Source organism: Schistocerca cancellata, chromosome 3 (assembly GCF_023864275.1).
Source record: "Schistocerca cancellata isolate TAMUIC-IGC-003103 chromosome 3, iqSchCanc2.1, whole genome shotgun sequence".
Classification (NCBI taxonomy): domain Eukaryota; kingdom Metazoa; phylum Arthropoda; class Insecta; order Orthoptera; family Acrididae; genus Schistocerca; species Schistocerca cancellata.
This window is the reverse complement of record NC_064628.1, coordinates 687390489-687412029: the sequence shown is the minus strand read 5'-3', so window position 1 is coordinate 687412029 and position 21541 is coordinate 687390489. Positions and strand designations below refer to the sequence as shown.

At 46.6% G+C, this 21541-nt stretch overlaps 1 protein-coding gene across 5 annotated transcripts in view; it reads right to left on the bottom strand.

Annotated features, from left to right (window-relative positions):
* The window catches only part of LOC126175669 (rab11 family-interacting protein 4), a 954952-nt gene that overhangs the window by 258556 nt on the left and 674855 nt on the right, over positions 1–21541 (bottom strand). For 4 of the 5 annotated variants that reach the window (XM_049922582.1, XM_049922583.1, XM_049922585.1 and 1 more), the window contains 2 exons: positions 12444–12594; positions 4340–4429 (listed from right to left, as the gene is read on the bottom strand). In XM_049922582.1, the coding sequence (XP_049778539.1) occupies positions 4340–4429; positions 12444–12594 (241 nt within the window). The remainder of the gene's footprint in view (positions 1–4339; positions 4430–12443; positions 12595–21541) is intronic. The other variant, XM_049922586.1, reaches the window with a different exon arrangement.

Genomic DNA, 21541 nt, shown 5'->3' with positions numbered 1-21541 from the left:
TCTTTAAAATTTTAACACAGTCGCAAATGCTTCAAATGCGAAAGTCTAATAGCGTTGCAAAGTTCGTTTTTCTTCTTCTCTTTTTTTACGTACCTTACCTATCGGTTTTTCTAGACGCTATTTTATGGCTGGCAGCAGTATTAATGGTACATTTATTTCCAAACGAAGTACTTTGTCAGCAATCAATAGTTTAAAAACATCTCTGTTCTTTACACGTGCTAAACTGAATTGAAATGAATTTCCTGGCAGATTAAAACTGTGTGCCGGACAGAGACTCAAACTCGGGACCTTTGCCTTTCGTGGGCAACTGCTCTACCATCTGAGGTACCCAAGCACGACTCTCCCCGTCCCCACAGCTTTACTTCCGCCAGTACCTCGTCTCCTACCTTCCAAACTTTACAGAAGCTCTCCTGCGAACCTAGCAGGATTAGCATTCCTGAAAGAAAGGATACTGCGGAGACATGGCTTAGCCACAGCCTGGAGGAAGTTTCCAGAATGAGATTTTCACTCCGCAGCGGAGTGTGCGCTGATATGAAACTTCTTAGCAGATAAGGTTCGCAGCAGAGCTTCTTTAAAGTTTCGAAGGTAGGAGACGAGGTACTGGCGAAAGTACAGCTGTGAGGACGGGGCGTGAATCGTGCTGGGGTAGCTCAGATGGTAGAGCACTTGCCCGCGAAAGGCAAAGGTCCCGAGTTCGAGTCTCGGTCCGGCACACAGTTTTAATCTGCCAGGAAGTTTCACATCAGCGTACATTCCGCTGCAGAGTGAAAATCTCATTCTGACTTGAAATGTTATGTGAATTGAAGGTGAAGGGAGGAGGAATGGAAGGGACTACTGATGTCAGCTGCAGTGGGACTTTATGCGGAATCAGTGGCATTGCGGACATTATCTGTTTATTAGCATGGAGACTGTCCTGAAGACTTCTATAGTAGAGTCGGCGAAAGAAGATAAGTGACAACTGCAGTGGTCTTGGTGCGACTGCTCCGCCGATCGCATGTACGGTACCACAAACGATCAGGTACGCGATTTTGTAAACACTGATCAGCCAGAACATTACGACCACCGATTTTCTGTCAAAATAACACGTCCAGGTGATAGCGGCGTCATCTGGCGAGGAATGATTGCTAGTCAGACAAACACTGCATACGGTATAAGTGAGCGTGCTGTCCGTGAGTAGAATGGGGAAGGCGCGCCATTTGTCTGAGCCTGACCAATGGAAGATTGTGACAGCCTGGAGGCTCGGCACGAGCGTTTCGGAAGCTGCACGACTTGCTGGGTATTCGAGGAGTGCTGTGGTGAGTGTCTTCAGCAAGTGGCGAAACCAAGGTGAAACGATGTCCAGACGCCGTGGAGTTGGGCGGCCAACCCTCATTGCAGATGCCGGACATCGTAGGCTGGGCAGACGGGGAAAACAGGACAGGCGGCGAACTGTGGTAGAACTAACGTCAGACTTTAATTGTAGGCAAAGTAAAAGTGTGTGTGAACACACAGTACACAGAACACTCCTAACGATGGGCCTCCGCAGCCGACGATCCATGCGTGTGCCAATGTTAACACTGTAGCGGGACTTTGAATTTCGCCGCGCTACACTCGTTCCCTCAGATATAAATTCTACCGTCGCAGCTGTATGACCGCTCGACGGCAGAGAAAATATTTATAAGAAAATGAAGGTACAAAAACTGTAACTCTTTTTGTTTTCTATCGGCTATTGTCTCTTGAGAGCGAAAGCTTAACTTACTTATTCGCTAGTCTTGGTATGATTCAGACGTAGAAACTTATTCGTTAGTCTTGGTCTGATTAATATGTAAGAACTTATTGATGTGCAGACATATAGTATTGTGGAAGCTTGTATGAAATTTGGAGGATGGAAGCAGCCGTAAAATACATTGCATTCAAGATCAAGATGGTTTTAATTTGTAGACATTAGTAGTTCCTGGACGATGAAACCTACTGCAAGATTTTGGAGCAGCTACGACTTTTTCATGCAGAAATGAAGCAGGAGATCGTTGGAGAGCAACACTTGAACACCGCATGAGAGAAGACATATTAACTTGGTAATGAATGTACTCTTAACTACGCCATTTCCCCCTGTTAATCACATTTTGTTATTCTCTGTTCTCTTTCAAATAATTTTTGTAGTGGAAATTGGTTTGACTTTTGCTCAGAAACGCCATAAGGACCACCCCAACAATAGCTTTTCCGAATCACGATGTCCGATAGCTTTTCTGTAATACGAAGCCCGATTTGCATTTCATTCTTTCCCTTTTTCACGGTGATTAACGATTTCAAAACCCCTTTTTATCCACCATTTCTTCCCACATTTTCAACCTTTTCTTTTCTTTTCCTTTTTTATTAACCACTACAACACCACGACATCGGAAACTATGACTGAAATGGGCACGTGACCATCGGCACTTGACGTTGGCGCAGCAGCAGAGCATTGCCTGGTCTAATGAATCCTGACGTCTCCTTCATCATGCCGATGGGAGGGCATCAATCCGTCGTCTTCCAGGGGAAGAGCTCCTTGACACCTGTACTGCGGAATGCAGAGGCAAGCTGGCGGCGGATCCATTATGCTCTGGAGAACATTCGGTTTGGCAGGGCACCATGACGGCCAAGGAGTATCGTACACTGGTTGCAGACCACGTACACTTCTACATGAACATCATGTTTCCCGACAGCAGTAGCACTTTTCAGCATGATAACGTGCCATGTCACAATGCCAGGAGTGTGATAGAGTGGTTCGAGGAACACAGAGGCGAGTTCCAATTGCTGTGCAGCCCTCCCAACTCGACAGTTGTGAATCCGATGTGATTGAACGCGGGGTCAGAGCTCATCGCCCCCTTCCCAGGAATTTATGGCAATTAGGTGAATTGTGTGTGCAGAAGCAAGGCTAAAGAAAAATCAAGACACTTTCATAGGATTTGTCGACCTGGAAAAAGCGTTCGACAATATAAAATGGTGCAAGCTGTTCGAGATTCCGAAAAAATTAGGGGTAAGCTATAGGGAGAGACGGGTCATATACAATATGTACAACAACCAAGAGGGAATAATAAGAGTGGTCGATCAAGAACGAATGCTCGTATTAAGAAGGGTGTAAGACAAGGCTGTAACCTTTCGCCCCTACTCTTCAATCTGTACATCGAGGAAGCAATGATGCAAATAAAAGAAAGGTTCAGGAGTGGAATTAAAATACAAGGTGAAAGGATATCAATGATACGATTCGCTGATGACATTGCTATCCTGAGTGAAAGTGAAGAAGAATTACATGATCTGCTGAACGGAATGAACAGTGTCATGAGTACGCAGTATGGTTTGAGAGTAAATCGGAGAAAGAAGAAGGTAATGAGAAGTAGTAGAAATGAGAACAGCGAGAAACTTAACATCAGGATTGATGATCACGAAGTCAATGAAGTTAAGGAATTCTGCTACCTAGGCAGTAAAATAACCAATGACGGACAGAGCAAGGAGGACATCAAAAGCAGACTCGCTATGGCAAAAAAGGCATTTCTGGCCAAGAGAAGTCTACTAATATCAAATACCGGTCTTAATTTGAGGAAGAAATTTCTGAGGATGTACGTCTGGAGTACAGCATTGTATGGTAGTGAAACATGGACTGTGGGGAAACCGGAACAGAAGAGAATCGAAGCATTTGAGATGTGGTGCTATAGACGAATGTTGAAAATTAGGTGGACTGATAAGGTAAGGAATGAGGAGGTTCTACGCAGAATCGGAGAGGAAAGGAACATGTGGAAAACACTGATAAGGAGAAGGGACAGGATTATAGGACATCTGCTAAGACATGAGGGAATGACTTCCATGGTGCTAGAGGGAGCTGTAGAGGGCAAAAACTGTAGAGGAAGACAGAGATTGGAATACGTCAAGCAAATAATTGAGGACGTAGGTTGCAAGTGCTACTGTGAGATGAAGAGGTTAGCACAGGAAAGGAATTTGTGGCGTGCCGCATCAAAGCAGTCAGTAGACTGATGACCAAAAACAAAAAGTGTGCAGAAGTGGGCTGTCTCCCTCCAGCGACCTACCACGGCCTCTTTGCTTCCATGCCATGACGCGTCGGCCCTGTTATCCGTGTCAAAGATGGACATACCGGCTATTAGGTAGGAATGTTCTGGCTGATCAGTGTATGCGGGCATGGCAACGCCAAGTGTTGTCGCAGCTCTACAGACGACTACTGTTTTCGCCTGAAACCGTTTGTGTATCGCAGTTGTAAGCTGGCAACAGCGCTGCTAGCTGTCAGTGACCTTCTTTCGCCGACTCTACTATGGAGTAGGGTTACTTATTGGACTTAATCTCGTAATTAGAAAATGAGGAAATAGCTTACCTGGCCTGAGGCGCCTCGCCATCCAGCTCGATGTCACCGCTCTCGCCGTAGCACTCGAAGCTCTCTCCGTCCGAAAGGCTCGAGCACTGGCTGCAAGTACAAACCAACACAACGACGCTAAAAACCAGCTGCAGTGCAGTGCTATGCGTGGATCACAATAGCGAACTGATAATAGATAGGCATGGAAGAGCGGCGACCTTTTCTTTCCTGCACTACCCCAGCGTAACCCGCCTCCGTGCCCGAGGTCGCTAATGCACGGCTGTGAGGTGGCGCTTGACCCGGGGATAAGCCGGTTTGAATCCTGGTGGTGGAAAAGATTTTCACTACCAGCATTTGGCTGGCAAGGGGAGGAGAGAGGTGGGGCGTAATGATTCTGATTAGCAGATTTTCCGCCAATTTCTTGGTTTAAATATCAAACTTCTTAGCAGGCATGTGACACTTGATAACGACCCGTCCTTCGGATGGGCATGTTACGCTTGGCGGCCCCCTTGGTGCTAATCGCGAGGAGTAAGCTACGTATGAGCCGGCACCAGGCTTCACCCTTCCCTTCTCATATCGTCTTCACCATACAACACAAACATTATACTACACTAAACATACTTCATCATACTTCAGATCGTGTATTGTGTATTGAACCGGGGAGCTGGCCGAAGTGGCCGAGCGGTTCTAGGCGCTACAGTCTAGAACCGCGCGACCGCTACGGTAGCGGGTTCGAATCCTGCCTCGGGCATGGATGTATGGGATGTCCGTAGGTTAGTTAGGTTTAAATAGTTCTAAGTTCTAGGGGACTGATGACCACAGCAGTTGAGTCCCATAGTGCTCAGAGCCTTTTTTTGAACCGGGGACCTAGAAACGACGCAGAGGCTTCGTCCCGCCGAAGCTCTCAGTGATTCACATCCCTACAACAGGCCACAGCAATTCACCCACCTCACCGTCGCCCGACACCGATTCCAGGGTTTTTGTGCGGTTCGGTCTCCAGTGGACCCCCCCGGGAACGTTTAATATCAGACGAGTGTAACCCCAAATGTTTGCATTGTAGAGTAATTATGGCGTACGCGTATGCGGAAGCAGTGTTCGCGCAGCAATCGCCGACATAGTGTAACTAAGGCGGAAAAAGGGGAACCAGCCCGCATTCGCCTTAAAAATCGTCCACAGGCTGGCCGGCACACCGGACCTCGACATTAATCCGACGGATGGATTCGTGCCGGGGACCGGCACGCCTTCCCTCTCGGGAAGCAGCGCGTTAGACCACGCGGCTAGCCGGCCGGGCTGCTTCAGATTAATGGACATGTAACTCTAATGCACCTGATGATGGCAGCATGCTGCCGAAACGCGTGATACTAATAAATATTAGTAGAAAGTGACAGAAGCAGAAAGAATTACTTTACAAATACTATAGTTACTCGGAGAACACGGTAATTTCCCTCTTAGACGAATCCTCAACTCCAAATTGAATTTAATCACATGCGAAAATTTATAATTTCCTAAAAGGAAACCAATACAAAACGATAACTTCTTGTCTTGAGGAACGAAGTAAAGATTTTGTTTCCGTTATATCTAATTCGAATGCCTTACAATAAGTGTCTCATGCCATGTAAGTGACTCACTGCACGATTACACAATGAGATTCTCACGCTCATCCGTCGTTAATTACACTGCTGGCCACCCAATAGACAAACCAAGAAGGACCGGAGATATCACAGCCAAACTGATTTGCTATAACCGCTGCTACACGCCTCGGCATTGAATCAAAGAGGCTCTGGATGTGTTATTGGGGTATAGGAATCCACACTGATTCCACATGTTGCCAAAAGCTGATCTGGTGTAGCACTAAGTGGTGTATACCGGGCCAGTCGTTCCGCGATCATCGGCTAGACATTTTCGACAGGCGAGAGATCGGGAGAACAGAGGCCAACGGAGCAGTGCAGTACGATCGGCGACGAGGAAGTCTTGAACACTGCGTGGCACGTGTGATCACGCAATCGCGCATTATCCTGTTCCATTGTGGCCGTGGGCAAACTCCGAAGATATGAGAGGATGACAGGCTCCAACACTTCAGAAACGTAACGGTGGCTGGTTAGTGTAGCGGCAATGAGCAATGGGTAGGGGGTAGGGGGGGGGCAGTGGATTCCGGATTCCAATACCACCCTACCACCCCAAACCATAATACCGGGCGCAGGACCATCATGGCAAGGCATAAGGCAACAGTTAAACAATCTCCCAGCACGGTGTCTCCAGACTCTAATCCGACCATGCAGACCGAGGTGCAGGCAGAATCGGGATACGTCGGTAAAAATAGCGTCGTTGCATTTGTTTGTCCACGTCCGTCGTTCATCGCTCCATTGCCGGCGCAAACGCCTGTAGCATTGACCCAGCAGCAACGGACGCCTAGCGGGCAGTCCACTCTGCTGCAAACGACGTCGATTGGTACGCGCAGACACTGCCTGTTGCGCAACTGACCGAATTTGTTACCATATGGTTAGGGATGTGGCAGAGCGGTCCATCACTGCCATGCGCACAAATGCCTGTCACCACTTGTAGTGGTGCAACGACGTGAGTGCAGTCGGTTCCGCCGGTCCGTCATTCCATCCTGCATTCAGTGGTTACAGATCATCGCAGTTGATCGTTTCCGTCCGCCACGATCACCGATTTCTCTGAAGGATAATCCGCAATCCCTATACACAACTATTCTTTCTCGGTCGTAATCCGAAACGTACTCTAAAGACGCTTGCTTTCTTCTACGAGGCATAATGAAGCTGCTTACGTAAAACAACCCCACAAAAGAACAACTCCAGTTCGTCGACACGGGGCACCCTGTTCCCCCTTCATACAGGGTGATTCACGAAGATATGCAAATATGTTATTCTACAAGTAAAACTAAACAAAAAAGTTCATATAAACATAGTAACGTGTGTGATTCAGTTGTACAGCTACCACACTTTAACTCCTGAAGGGACTTTATATTTCGAGAGGTCTGGAGGTGCAGCCAGAGTAGAACTTTTCCGCTTGTGTTACAGAACCGAGGATAGACAGAGTATGGGTTCCTACTCGTCATCACATTGAACTCCGAACTGTTTTAAGCTGGTGAATATTTTGTGTATTGTAATTACGAAATTGACTTAGTTTTCACGTATACTTGATGACTGTTCTGGTGATGCTCTCAACGTAACTTCACCGCATTTGATAAGCGTATTTTCTGTCTGTATTTTGACTGAATATTGTAGGACCACTTCACGTTTATTTGAGATGTTCTTTCCTGAATAAACATAATTTAACGTAGTTCTTTGTAACTGTTGTGTACATAGTTCCGCGTAGTCAGCGCGTACACAACTTTTTCACTAGAGCGCACTCCACTAAGCACAACAGCGCAGGCTCAGCGCTCGTCCGTCTCCGCACTACGAGATGGCGCTGTCTTAGAGAAGGACCAAATTCTGCTTCCGCCGATCCGCGTATTAATATGTAACACAGCCAATGAAATTGCTGCTAACGTAGAACCTTTTCTCCTCGCGGATCACAATCGCGCAGTGATACCTGAACGCGCGAGGTATTATAACGAGTCTACAGACCTCCGATTAGTCAGTCTGCATTTGTCTGCACCAGTTTGTACGAGTTCTACATTTGTCTGTACCAGTCTATAGTCAAGTTTCAGTCTGCACCTAATAACATTACCATATTCCTGTACATAGCCATGAAGATAAATGTATAGACACTTTTGTCAAGTATCAATGTGAGAATAAGATTAATGTACCAATACCAAAGGAACTTCAGATTGTCAGTTGTAAATAGCATCCAGAACCAAGTAATTTTATGCTTGTTATTATTTTAATAAATGTGTGTGAAAATTAATCAAGTTCTGTTTAAAGTTGGTCACTGTCAATCTGCTACTCTAAGAGTCCAAGTGGCATTTCTATCGTCTGACCTAACGGCAGAAGATAAACACGCCACAATAAGACCACGAGACATATTGCTGACACTCGCCTACTTCGTTAGAGCGACAAGTCAAATAATCTGATGGTGTGTGTACCGAAGGTCTTACAGTACACACACCACAGTAATCTATATCAATTATAGATATTAGAAGAGAACTCTTGTCATTAAGTTATTACTTTAATTTTATTTCTGTGTATTTTATTAACTCGCAGTTCAAGCCATGCACAGACTATTCGACTGCAGGATCACAGTTATAGGTTTTATTGGCAGCGAATCAGCTGCGGGGCGTGAGAGCAGTGGTGCGTAGCTCTACCCTATGAATACATCGATCTTTTCTTTTTAAACAGGGCCGTGAATCGTACAGGTACATCTAGTACGAGTAACCACAGGTTTGGGGTGTTATTTAGGAGAGCAACTACATTAGTAGTAGCCATTAGTACAGTTGCAGAGTAGCATGGTGTGTGGCATCAAACCAGCCTTCGGGCTTGAAAATAACAACACACGACTGAAAGCCGTACAGCAGTTACCTACTGTTATTCTAAAAGATAATATAGACTTTCATTGTGACTAGTGTATGGGAAATGACTTTAACAATTCACAGATTAGTGGATGATTTTTACGACCTACAAAAAGAACACGCATGTAATGGAGGTTGCCTGTATGAGGTTCACGGGATGACAGCATGGGAACGCCTTCTTTAGGACAAAGGGCCAGTAAGAGCAGCCAGAAAAACTTTACAGCTTCCTAATCATCGATGCATATCACTACGGCATACGTACTACATGGATAGGGCCACCAGAAAGAGCAAATCAATAATGTGTCCTTTGGTCGACTCCGAGAACACTATTTCAACGTGGCTAGTAAGCCATCTACGACCGTAGACGGCGCTCAGCGACAAGAAGTGTGAGCGTGTGGGTGCTATTCTGTTATTCTGCACAATGGATTAATCTCAGATGTACCCTTTACCCTGTGGCTTCTGCAAGATGCAATTTCCACCTCCACACCACTACAGAAGTCAGACAGACGCTCCTAACGTTTTAAAGAGAAATGCCTGGAAAACTTCAGCAATAAATACACTCCTGGAAATGGAAAAAAGAACACATTGACACCGGTGTGTCAGACCCACCATACTAGCTCCGGACACTGCGAGAGGGCTGTACAAGCAATGATCACACGCACGGCACAGCGGACACACCAGGAACCGCGGTGTTGGCCGTCGAATGGCGCTAGCTGCGCAGCATTTGTGCACCGCCGCCGTCAGTGTCAGCCAGTTTGCCGTGGCATACGGAGCTCCATCGCAGTCTTTAACACTGGTAGCATGCCGCGACAGCGTGGACGTGAACCGTATGTGCAGTTGACGGACTTTGAGCGAGGGCGTATAGTGGGCATGCGGGAGGCCGGGTGGACGTACCGCCGAATTGCTCAACACGTGGGGCGTGAGGTCTCCACAGTACATCGATGTTGTCGCCAGTGGTCGGCGGAAGGTGCACGTGCCCGTCGACCTGGGACCGGACCGCAGCGACGCACGGATGCACGCCAAGGCCGTAGGATCCTACGCAGTGCCGTAGGGGACCGCACCGCCACTTCCCAGCAAATTAGGGACACTGTTGCTCCTGGGGTATCGGCGAGGACCATTCGCAACCGTCTCCATGAAGCTGGGCTACGGTCCCGCACACCGTTAGGCCGTCTTCCGCTCACGCCCCAACATCGTGCAGCCCGCCTCCAGTGGTGTCGCGACAGGCGTGAATGGAGGGACGAATGGAGACGTGTCGTCTTCAGCGATGAGAGTCGCTTCTGCCTTGGTGCCAATGATGGTCGTATGCGTGTTTGGCGCCGTGCAGGTGAGCGCCACAATCAGGACTGCATACGACCGAGGCACACAGGGCCAACACCCGGCATCATGGTGTGGGGAGCGATCTCCTACACTGGCCATACACCACTGGTGATCGTCGAGGGGACACTGAATAGTGCACGGTACATCCAAACCGTCATCGAACCCATCGTTCTACCATTCCTAGACCGGCAAGGGAACTTGCTGATCCAACAGGACAATGCACGTCCGCATGTATCCCGTGCCACCCAACGTGCTCTAGAAGGTGTAAGTCAACTACCCTGGCCAGCAAGATCTCCGGATCTGTCCCCCATTGAGCATGTTTGGGACTGGATGAAGCGTCGTCTCACGCGGTCTGCACGTCCAGCACGAACGCTGGTCCAACTGAGGCGCCAGGTGGAAATGGCATGGCAAGCCGTTCCACAGGACTACATCCAGCATCTCTACGATCGTCTCCATGGGAGAATAGCAGCCTGCATTGCTGCGAAAGGGTGATATACACTGTACTAGTGCCGACATTGTGCATGCTCTGTTGCCTGTGTCTATGTGCCTGTGGTTCTGTCAGTGTGATCATGTGATGTATCTGACCCCAGGAATGTGTCAATAAAGTTTCCCCTTCCTGGGACAATGAATTCACGGTGTTCTTATTTCGATTTCCAGGAGTGTATCTTCTGGAGTCGTCCGCTGTAAGGAAATGACACAAAAATTCACAAAAGTTCTTACGTAACTAGTGGGATACTTGGGTACTGAAGTAGTGCTAGTTAGTGTAAGAAAAACATGAAAATATTATTTATTTTGCAAAAATTCTGAGAAATCACAATGGCACTCTTAGTTATGAACTGAACAAGTTATTTCCGGGTTCTTTTCGGAATGTGAAGTTACGTCTTAAGGATAGGATTCGCTAATTAAATTTCTATATAAAGTTTTAAGATTGTTATTGACTTGGCAGAATGGCTGAGAGCCGCGCCTACTCAACTTGAATAATTATCCGTTAGAATGTTGCTAGGTACGGTCGAGGCCGTCGCGTGTGAAATGCAGTGAAGTGTACTGTTGTGGAGGAAATATGGGGCTCGCAAGAGCTGTAGCGCTCAATACCGTAAGCTGCGATGACTGCTGTCTGTTCGCTCGCTGCTGACAAATAAGATGACTCTCGTTCTATCTGGATTGACCTATGCCAATCAAACTCTCCCTACGCCTTGATGAAGTGAAGGACTCCTTTTTGCCCCTAGTCTAACTATTGGCGTGGTACACTGGTCAGATAACCAGTCCACCGCAATGCCACTCAAAAATTCGCTCGCAGGCGGTTAACTATAACTCTGTCCGTTCACACCACACAATAAGTGTGGCAGCCAACTCAGTGAACAATGCTTAATCGCAAGGACTCAATATAGAGTCGCGCTCCGATTCGCTCTCGACAGAGGTGCTCTCCCAGTGAAGTACTGAGGAGAGACTTGTTCCTCGCTCTTTGAGTACATGTAATAGCGCGCACGCTCTCGTTACGTGTTCTCGCTACAAGAGCGACAGCGGAACGGCCCCTCTCCACACCAGACGTGAAGGGGTATATCTTTTGGTCTCTTCCATTACTCCTTCAGCTCAAGGCGTCAGGAATATCGTCTGCCAATCAGCATTGCTCTTCTAAAACGGGATTTTCTCTGCCTCGTGATGGCTGGGTGTTGTGTGCTGTCCTTAGGTTAGTTAGGTTTAAGTAGTTCTAAGTTCTAGGGGACTGATGTCCATAGATGTTAAGTCCCATAGTGCTCAGAGCCATTCGAACCATTTTTTTCTAAAACGGGAGAATGACGTTTCCTTTAAGGCGACCAATCCGTAAATCTGAACCATCGGCGTTTGGCGTTTACTCTCTCCCTGTGAAAACCTCTGAAACTGCGTGCTATGTTTGTAAAGAATGTGTAGGCTGGGCGCTCCCACACAATGTAGCGGAATTTGCTTTTAAGCCGAACACGGGGTCGTTCTCCCCTTTCACTCGGGCAAAAGCTGTCCGCTCCACGGGCGGTCGCTGTCCGACGTAGATAGGCTGAATCGTCCTCTGGAGGGACCGGCCTCTCGGCGTGCGGTCCGCCTCTCCCGAACTAAAAAGCTCTTGTGACCGTCGTGTCTTGAATGTGTGTGTGTATGCCAGCCTCGAGTATCTCAAACCCCAGTGCGCACTTGTTATCTGCGTATCGTTTACATGAATTCATACAACATTGACTTTATCTTATCGAGTTTGGGTTCGAATGAAGCGTCTTGATGTGCAGAATATGATTGTGAGGGTGGAATATGTAAGTACTGAAGGCCAGGAGACCACGACGTCTTACAGAAGGAACGCAAGCTGGCCGTGCTGACCTCTTTCCGTTGAGCTCCGGCGAGGTGCTGCCTCCGAGGGCGGAGTCGGCGTCGTCCGTGGAGGCGGGCGGCGTCGCGACGGCGAGGGGCGGGGCGTCGTCGTGGCTGGTCAGCAGGAAGCTGGGCGGCTCCACCATCCTGCCCTCGTCACCTGCAAACAGCGCACGACGCCGCTCGTCAGCAGGAGACATGTGGCACTGGCCGGGTACGCGCGACAAGTCAATGGAGCAAGTGGCTCTTCGCAAATATTCAACTTCAATTCGACTAAATCACTGAAATTACGAAATACGGGCAGTTCCTATTGACACATGCAACTTTTGAAATAAGTAGTGGCAGCCATATACAATTGGCAGCACTGCGGAACAGGGACCTCCGAGCTGTAAACAATCTCTCCATTATAGCTTTCCCTCTGCATCTTCATCTACATCTACATACGTACTCTTTGTTTCACATAAAACCTGAAACGTCATATCTACGTGCAGTGTTCGCTCTTGGATATCTGATAATGGATCAATTACGGAACGCGCGTTATGAGCAATAAAGTGATTCCTTGTCTGGTGTTTGACTTTCAGCCTGAAAGCAGAACTGCTGATAGTTTTAATTTGAAGTTCGACGTTAGATAATAAATGAAAAACGAAATATTTTTTTCTTGTGGTGTTATTACAAATTAGCAATTTTCGGATTTTCACCTTTACTTCTATCGTGAAGCCTTACTTCTTGCCGAATTTTATCGTTGTACATCTACGGAACGCACTCCATAGGTTTTGATGAGTAAGTTTGCTAATATCAAAATACATGACATAAATTGCCGTATCTTTTGACTGCATTGACTTGTAAACCAACGGTTATTATACCGCCAAGGCACCATAGACCTTAGCATGTGACATAAATTTCAACGTGATACGTGGACACATTCTTGAGAAAAAGGGGTCTTAACAGACGGATGGACAGGTATTCACTCTGATAACAGAGTACAAAAAACTTTTTTGTGCTGTAATTAGAAATTTACAGTTTTCGCATTTCTCTCTTTGGTTACACTGCGAAATCTCGCTTCTTGCCAAATTTCACGATTCTAGGCCAAGGGGAAGTACCCTATAGGTTTTGGCGAGTGTCAAAATATGTGACATAACGGTGGCATCCTTTGAAACTTCCTGGCAGATTAAAACTGTGTGCCCGACCGAGACTCGAACTCGGGTCCTTTGCCTTTCGCGGGCAAGTGCATCTGAGCTATCCAAGCACAACTCACGGCCCGTCCTCACAGATTTACCCGTTACCTACTTTCCAAACGTCACAGAAGCTCTCCTGCGAACGGGGAGTGAGTCGTGCTTGGGTAGTTCAGATTGTAGAGCACTTCCCCGCAAAGGTCTCGAGTTCGAGTCTCGGTCCGGCACACAGTTTTAATCTCCCAGGAAGTTTCATATCAGCGCACACTCCGCTGCATAGTAAAAATCTCATTCTACATCTACATCTACATACATACTGTGCAATCCACCATACGGTGCGTGGCGGAGGGTACCTCGTACCACTACTAGCATCTTCTCTCCCTGTTCCACTCCCAAACAGAACGAGGGAAAAATGACTTCCTATATGCCTCTGTACAATCTCTCTTATCTTACCTCTGTAGTCTTTCCGCGAAATATAAGTTGGCGGCAGTAAAACTGTACTGCAGTCAGCCTCAAATGCTGGTTCTCTAAATTCCCTCAGAAGCGATTCACGAAAAGAACGCCTCCTTTCCTCCAGACTCCCACCCGAGTTCCTGAAGCATTTCCGTAACACTCGCGTGATGATCAAACCTACCAGTAACAAATCTATCAGCCCGCCTCTGAATTGCTTCTATGTCTTCCCTCAATCCGACCTGATAGGGATTCCAAACGCTCCAGCAGTACTCAAGAATAGGTCGTATTAGTGTTTTATAAGCGGTCTCCTTTACAGATGAACCACATCTTCCCAAAATTCTACCAATGAACCGAAGACGACTATCCGCCTTCCCCACAACTGCCATTACATGCTTGTCCCACTTCATATCGCTCTGCCATGTTACGCCCAAATATTTAATCGACGTAACTGTGTCAAGCGCTACACTACTAATGGAGTATTCAAACATTACGGGATTCTTTTTCCTATTCATCTGCATTAATTTACATTTATCTATATTTAGAGTTAGCTGCCATTCTTTACACCAATCACAAATCCTGTCCAAGTCATCTTGTATCTTCCTACAGTCACTCAACGACGACACCTTCCTGTCTCCAACCGAGAGGAAGATTTCATTGGTAAAGAAAATTATTTATATTTTGAGGATGAGAGTATGTAGACTAATACTTCATTGCCAGAATAAGAGGCTCGCAATTTCTAATTCATGGCCGCCTGAATGCAGGTGCGCCGACTGTACCCGCGCTTGGATACCGGACTTTGTTACGAAATAATAACTGCAGGCTCTGAGACAGTAGCGATCTGTATGTGATGTAGAAAATGGCAGCTAGTTGTTTGTGTGCGAGCCGTTATTCCGGGAAGCGTTACAAGTGCTTACAGGAACACTAACATCTGGTCTGTCAGCTATGAAAATGATAGTAATTAGTCTTAAATACACGTACATCATTTTCACTTAATGCAAGTATTATTACCTAATAACCACAAATTCTTACACAAGCAATGGCCAAGACAGGATAGACTAGGCTAGCTAAAGAAGAAGATAAGAGAAAGAGAGTTTATCAAAGACAAGTGATGAACAACTTACACAAATTCAGAGACAACGTTTTGTTGAATTTTACCGCAATTACTGACATACATCACGTTTGTCTTCTCTGGCCATGTGCATAAAGGATCGTTCAATTACAGGTAATAAATAGTATGTATAATACAAAATATGTATAACTTTAACCATTATTTGACGTACATAGTAAAAGAAATCAAGGTATCGTTCCACTATATAAAAATCATGAATCAGTAGAACGGTCAACAGCGTTCTTTGCTATAAAAATGTACAAAAACAATGAAAGTGTGCAGAGGGAGTGCCGACTTTTTCTTTTTTTTTTAAGTTAGGGTGTCATGCTCCGGTTCCATCGAAACATGCAGTAAAAACATGGATTAAAAATTCTGAAGGGACTGGATCTAAAGCAGAAACCAACAGTATGTCCTAGAAGTGCTCGTAGTCAGCAGAAAACCGAAGCAGCATACGTTTGAGTCTTACTGAGCCCACGGCCTTCAGTTCATAAGCAAGCAGCTGCGGGAAGTGTCTCCCAACATCTACATCTACATCTACTCTGCAATTCACAATTAAGTGCCTAGCAGAGAGTTCATCGAACCATTTTCAAGCTGTTTCTCTACCGTTCCATTCTCGAACGGCGCGCAAGAAAAACGAGGACTTAAATATTTCTGTGTGACCTCCGATTTCTCTTACTTTATTATGATGATTATTTCTCTCTATATAGGTAGGCGCAAAAAAATATTTCACGAGAAGATCCTGCCACAAGGAAAAAAAAGCCTTTGTTTTATTAATTACCGCCCCAATTCATGTATCATGTCGAGGCACTCTATCCCCTTCTTCGTGATAATACAAAACGTGCTGACTTTCTTTCAACTTTATATGTCCTCCATCTGTCTCATCTAAAACGCATTCCACAGATGGCGGACAAGGGTGGTGTAAGCAGTCTCTTTGGGAGACCTGTTGCATTTTATCAGTTTCTTTAGTAGACCTGTTGCACTTTATAAGTTTTCTGCCAATAAATCGCAGTCTTTGGTTTGGTTTCCCCACAAATTATCTATGTGGTCGTTCCAATTTAAGTTATTCGTTATTGTAATCGCTAAGTATTTGCTTCAGTTTACGGCCTTTGGACTTGTATGATTTATCGTGCAACAGAAATTTAGCGGATTTCTTTTAGTACTCACGTGGATGACTTCAGACTTTTCATTATTCAGAGTCAATTGACACTTTTCGCACGAAACAGATGACTTATCTAAATCATTTTGCAATATGTAATAAAATGGAACACCTACAGCCGTCCTTATAATGTCATTTAATACACTCCTGGAAATTGAAATAAGAACACCGTGAATTCATTGTCCCAGGAAGGGGAAACTTTATTGACACATTCCTGGGGTCAGATACATCACATGATCACACTGACAGAACCACAGGCACATAGACACAGGCAACAGAGCATGCACAATGTCGGCACTAGTACAGTGTATATCCACCTTTCGCAGCAATGCAAGCTGCTATTCTTCCATGGAGACGATCGTAGAGATGCTGGATGTAGTCCTGTGGAACGGCTTGCCATGCCATTTCCACCTGGCGCCTCAGTTGGACCAGCGTTCGTGCTGGACGTGCAGACCGCGTGAGACGACGCTTCATCCAGTCCCAAACATGCTCAATGGGGGACAGATCCGGAGATCTTGCTGGCCAGGGTAGTTGACTTACACCTTCTAGAGCACGTTGGGTGGCACGGGATACATGCGGACGTGCATTGTCCTGTTGGAACAGCAAGTTCCCTTGCCGGTCTAGGAATGGTAGAACGATGGGTTCGATGACGGTTTGGATGTACCGTGCACTATTCAGTGTCCCCTCGACGATCACCAGTGGTGTACGGCCAGTGTAGGAGATCGCTCCCCACACCATGATGCCGGGTGTTGGCCCTGTGTGCCTCGGTCGTATGCAGTCCTGATTGTGGCGCTCACCTGCACGGCGCCAAACACGCATACGACCATCATTGGCACCAAGGCAGAAGCGACTCTCATCGCTGAAGACGACACGTCTCCATTCGTCCCTCCATTCACGCCTGTCGCGACACCACTGGAGGCGGGCTGCACGATGTTGGGGCGTGAGCGGAAGACGGCCTAACGGTGTGCGGGACCGTAGCCCAGCTTCATGGAGACGGTTGCGAATGGTCCTCGCCGATACCCCAGGAGCAACAGTGTCCCTAATTTGCTGGGAAGTGGCGGTGCGGTCCCCTACGGCACTGCGTAGGATCCTACGGTCTTGGCGTGCATCCGTGCGTCGCTGCGGTCCGGTCCCAGGTCGACGGGCACGTGCACCTTCCGCCGACCACTGGCGACAACATCGATGTACTGTGGAGACCTCACGCCCCACGTGTAGAGCAATTCGGCGGTACGTCCACCCGGCCTCCCGCATGCCCACTATACGCCCTCGCTCAAAGTCCGTCAACTGCACATACGGTTCACGTCCACGCTGTCGCGGCATGCTACCAGTGTTAAAGACTCCGATGGAGCTCCGTATGCCACGGCAAACTGGCTGACACTGACGGCGGCGGTGCACAAATGCTGCGCAGCTAGCGCCATTCGACGGCCAACACCGCGGTTCCTGGTGTGTCCGCTGTGCCGTGCGTGTGATCATTGCTTGTACAGCCCTCTCGCAGTGTCCGGAGCAAGTATGGTGGGTCTGACACACCGGTGTCAATGTGTTCTTTTTTCCATTTCCAGGAGTGTATATGGCTACCAGTTTCGGTGCTTCAGTTCTCTATCTTCAGGCCTTAGCTGGCGCTGAGGGGGCACCATCCATATACATGATTCAGCAGCGGCCAACATCTATTACTGGTTTTCGCAGACCACCTGTAACATCGATGTTGTCTCCCCAACCTTCAATTATCAACTGTCAACTGGCTGGAGAATCACTCAAAATATAACGACTAAAACGTGGGTGATAGATGAGTCCGGTATTCATCCCACAGGTTATGTGTGTCCGCAGCTCGTGGTCGTGCGGTAGCGTTCTCGCTTCACGCGTCCGGGTTCCCGGGTTCGATTCCCGGCGGGGTCAGGGATTTTCTCTGCCTCGTGATGACTGGGTGTTGTGTGCTGTCCTTAGGTTAGTTAGGTTTAAGTAGTTCTAAGTTCAAGGGGACTGATGACCATAGATGTTAAGTCCCATAGTGCTCAGAGCCATTTGAACCAGTTTTGAACAGGTTATGTGAGTAAGCAGCAAATACCGTTACTGGGCAGACATAAACCCTAATGAAGTTCATGAATGTCCTTCACACATCAGAAACGTCACAGTATGGAGTACAGTTTCGTCACACTGGGTCACCGGACGTAATTTTTCGAAAGTGAAGAGCGGATCACAGTGACTGTCACTTCGGATCAGTATGTTGAGATGTTGCACGTTTTTGCTGCGCTTGCGTTGATCAGTATTCCACAACATCACAAAACCTGGTTTCAACAAGACGGTCTGACATCGCACAACTGCTAGGCAGTCAATGGCAGCTGTGCGAAAACTGTTCGGTAACCGTGGCGTCTCAAGATAAGGTGACATTTACAGGCCCCCAAGACCACCGGATTTATCCCTTTGTGATTTTTTTCTTTTGGGTACACCTCAAGTCGGGTCTACACGAACCGTCGAAGGTCACTGGATAAACTAAAACCAGGAAGTGAAGACGAATTTTGTGGTATTCTGCCTGAGATGTTGCACCACTCAAGAGCAGATTGTGGAAAATTTCATACGTCTAGGAGGGCACTATTTACAGGAAGTAGATAATTCGGATTGTTGTCCCTTAAAAGGCATTTTGGAGAGGTCCGATTGGTGTAAATAAATTTTTTAGTTGGAGATTTTCTATTCCTATTGAGTGTTTCAAAAGTTTCCTTTTTCCAGTATCACTTTCCTTTTTCCAGTATCACCAGCTGATGGACGAATGTTCATATTAATGTGTGTCACTTTGTGTCGTTGTCTTAAAAACCTCCATGAAAATCGTCAGGAATTGATCGATAACAAGGCACCGTTTGGTCCACGAGGACCCCATAGTTTTATTTTAATTTTTGTTTTCTTTCTGAGTGGTTCTCCCTCAGGGACTCGCTGTCTAAGAATATGACTGTCTGCACAGACGCTTCAGTCGGTTTAATATGACTGCGAAAGTAAACAGTCTCTCCATTTGAACTGCCGGCCGAAGTGGCCGTGCGGTTAAAGGCGCTGCAGTCTGGAATCGCAAGACCGCTACGGTCGCAGGTTCGACTCCTGCCTCGGGCATGGATGTTTGTGATGTCCTTAAGTTAGTTAGGTTTAACTAGTTCTAAGTTCTAGGGGACTAATGACCTCAGCAGTTGAGTCCCATAGTGCTCAGGGCCATTCCATTTGAACTACCGTCATTATAGGAGACTGTCGTACGTTAATCTAATGTCAGATGATTTCCGTGCAATTATTTGGATTATACACAAGCCTATTCTCTGTTTTCTTGCCGCATCAGATACTAATAAGGATCCAAGCTTCAAACGACTTCCTCCTGATTATGGAAACGGAGGAAATTGTCGAAATTTCTCATATTCACTAAAATCTGACGTAGTAAGAATTAGAGAAAAATTAAACCGACGATGTCATCGTGAGGTACTCCGTTCCCAAGCAGTTCCTTACGTCTCTACAGACGTAACAGTTGAAGCGATTTGAATCTGCAATCTTCTCTCCTTCTTCCCTCCCTTCCACGTTTTCTCCTTGCAGAAACCTCCAGAAAGCGGCTGTTACGTGGTATTAGAAAATGCTATCATATCTAATCCGCCACAGAGAGCGCACCAGAAAACGTATTTGTAATTCTTGATTTGTGTCTACGTTGATGGTCGCTTAGGAAAAGCAATGGCGGGATCTTACGTTGTCGGGACCCTATGTACTAACTCAGTGCATGAAATTTTACATTTCACTTGTTATCCTTTAGCACATCCTCGATTAACTATTTTTCTGATGAAGGCAAAAAGCTAGTTCAGTATAGCCCCGGACTAATTAAATGCTTGGCGGATACTGACAGATAGATAACGAAGTAATAAAACGCCATCTGTCACAGAAATTTAACGAAACGAGCCAATTGCTAATCGCAAAAAGCTGCGATGGGATTCAGGATAACACCTGAGCATAGAAACTGGGAAGAAAAGACTCGCGCGTAATGGATCTTATGCTGCTTCATCGAAAATACATTTACCGGAGATCTCAGAGCATAACACATCCTCGTAGGGCTGAAGAAGCGTCTCGTCTTATCCGTCTGTCGGGACATTGTCAAATCGTCGTCAACGCTGTGGGCAGAAATAAATGGTGACAGGGCTTGTTTTCCTTGCTGGGCGGATAATTACTCCTCTCCTACACAGATTTCTTAAGAACAAGTTGATGAAGTATTGGAATATGTTAGACGAGGTACAGAATTTCATTTATGCATGAAGTCGTATTTTAGACACGTTGTCAGGAATGTCTTGAGAGAGTAACTTTTAATAAGTAATAGCCGGCCGCTGTGGCCGAGCGGTTCTAGGCGCTTCAGTCCGGAGCCAAGCTGCTGCTGCGGTCGCAGGTTCGATTCCTGTCTCGGGCATGGATGTGTGTGATGTCCTTAGGTTAGTTAGGTTTAAGTGGTTCTAAGTCTAGGGGACTGATGACCTCAGATGTTAAGTTCCATAATGGTCAGAGCCATTTGAATCATTTTTAATATGTAATAAGTAGACCGCACGGGTCCGCCTGAAAAGCGTATGCATTTCCCAGAGTTAAATCCCTTAGATTTTTATTTGAGAGCCACCGTGAGCATATACAAGACAGATTTTAGTGAACTTGACAAACATGTGCGGGTTTTCGAATGCGGGAGTCTACAAGACAATGACTAAATACTTCCATTCGAACCGAAGGTGGTCATTTTGAAAATTTTCTGCAATGATAATTGTCATTATTGTTCCTGCAGCAGCACGAGAGCGACGACCCGGAAACTTAGGAAATTTGTGACATGTCTATATATACGGAGATGACAGAACTCATGGAACAGCAATATGCACATACATAGATGGTGGGAGAATCGAGTACACGAGGCATAAAAGGACAGTGCTTTGGCGTAGCTGTCATTTTTACTCGGGTGATTCATTTCAAAAGGTTTCCGGCGTGCTTATGGCCGCATGACGGGAATTAACAGACTTTGAACGCGAAATGTTAGTTGGAGCTAGACTATGAGACATTCCATTTTGGAAATCGTTAGGGTATTCTGTATTCCGAGATCCACAGTTTCAAAAGTGTACCGAGAATACCAAATTTCAGACATTACCTCTCGGCACGCGGACAACACAGTGGCCGACGGCCGTCACTTATCGAGCGAGAGCAGCGGCGTTTGCGTACAGTTCTTACAAGGGAACCTCCC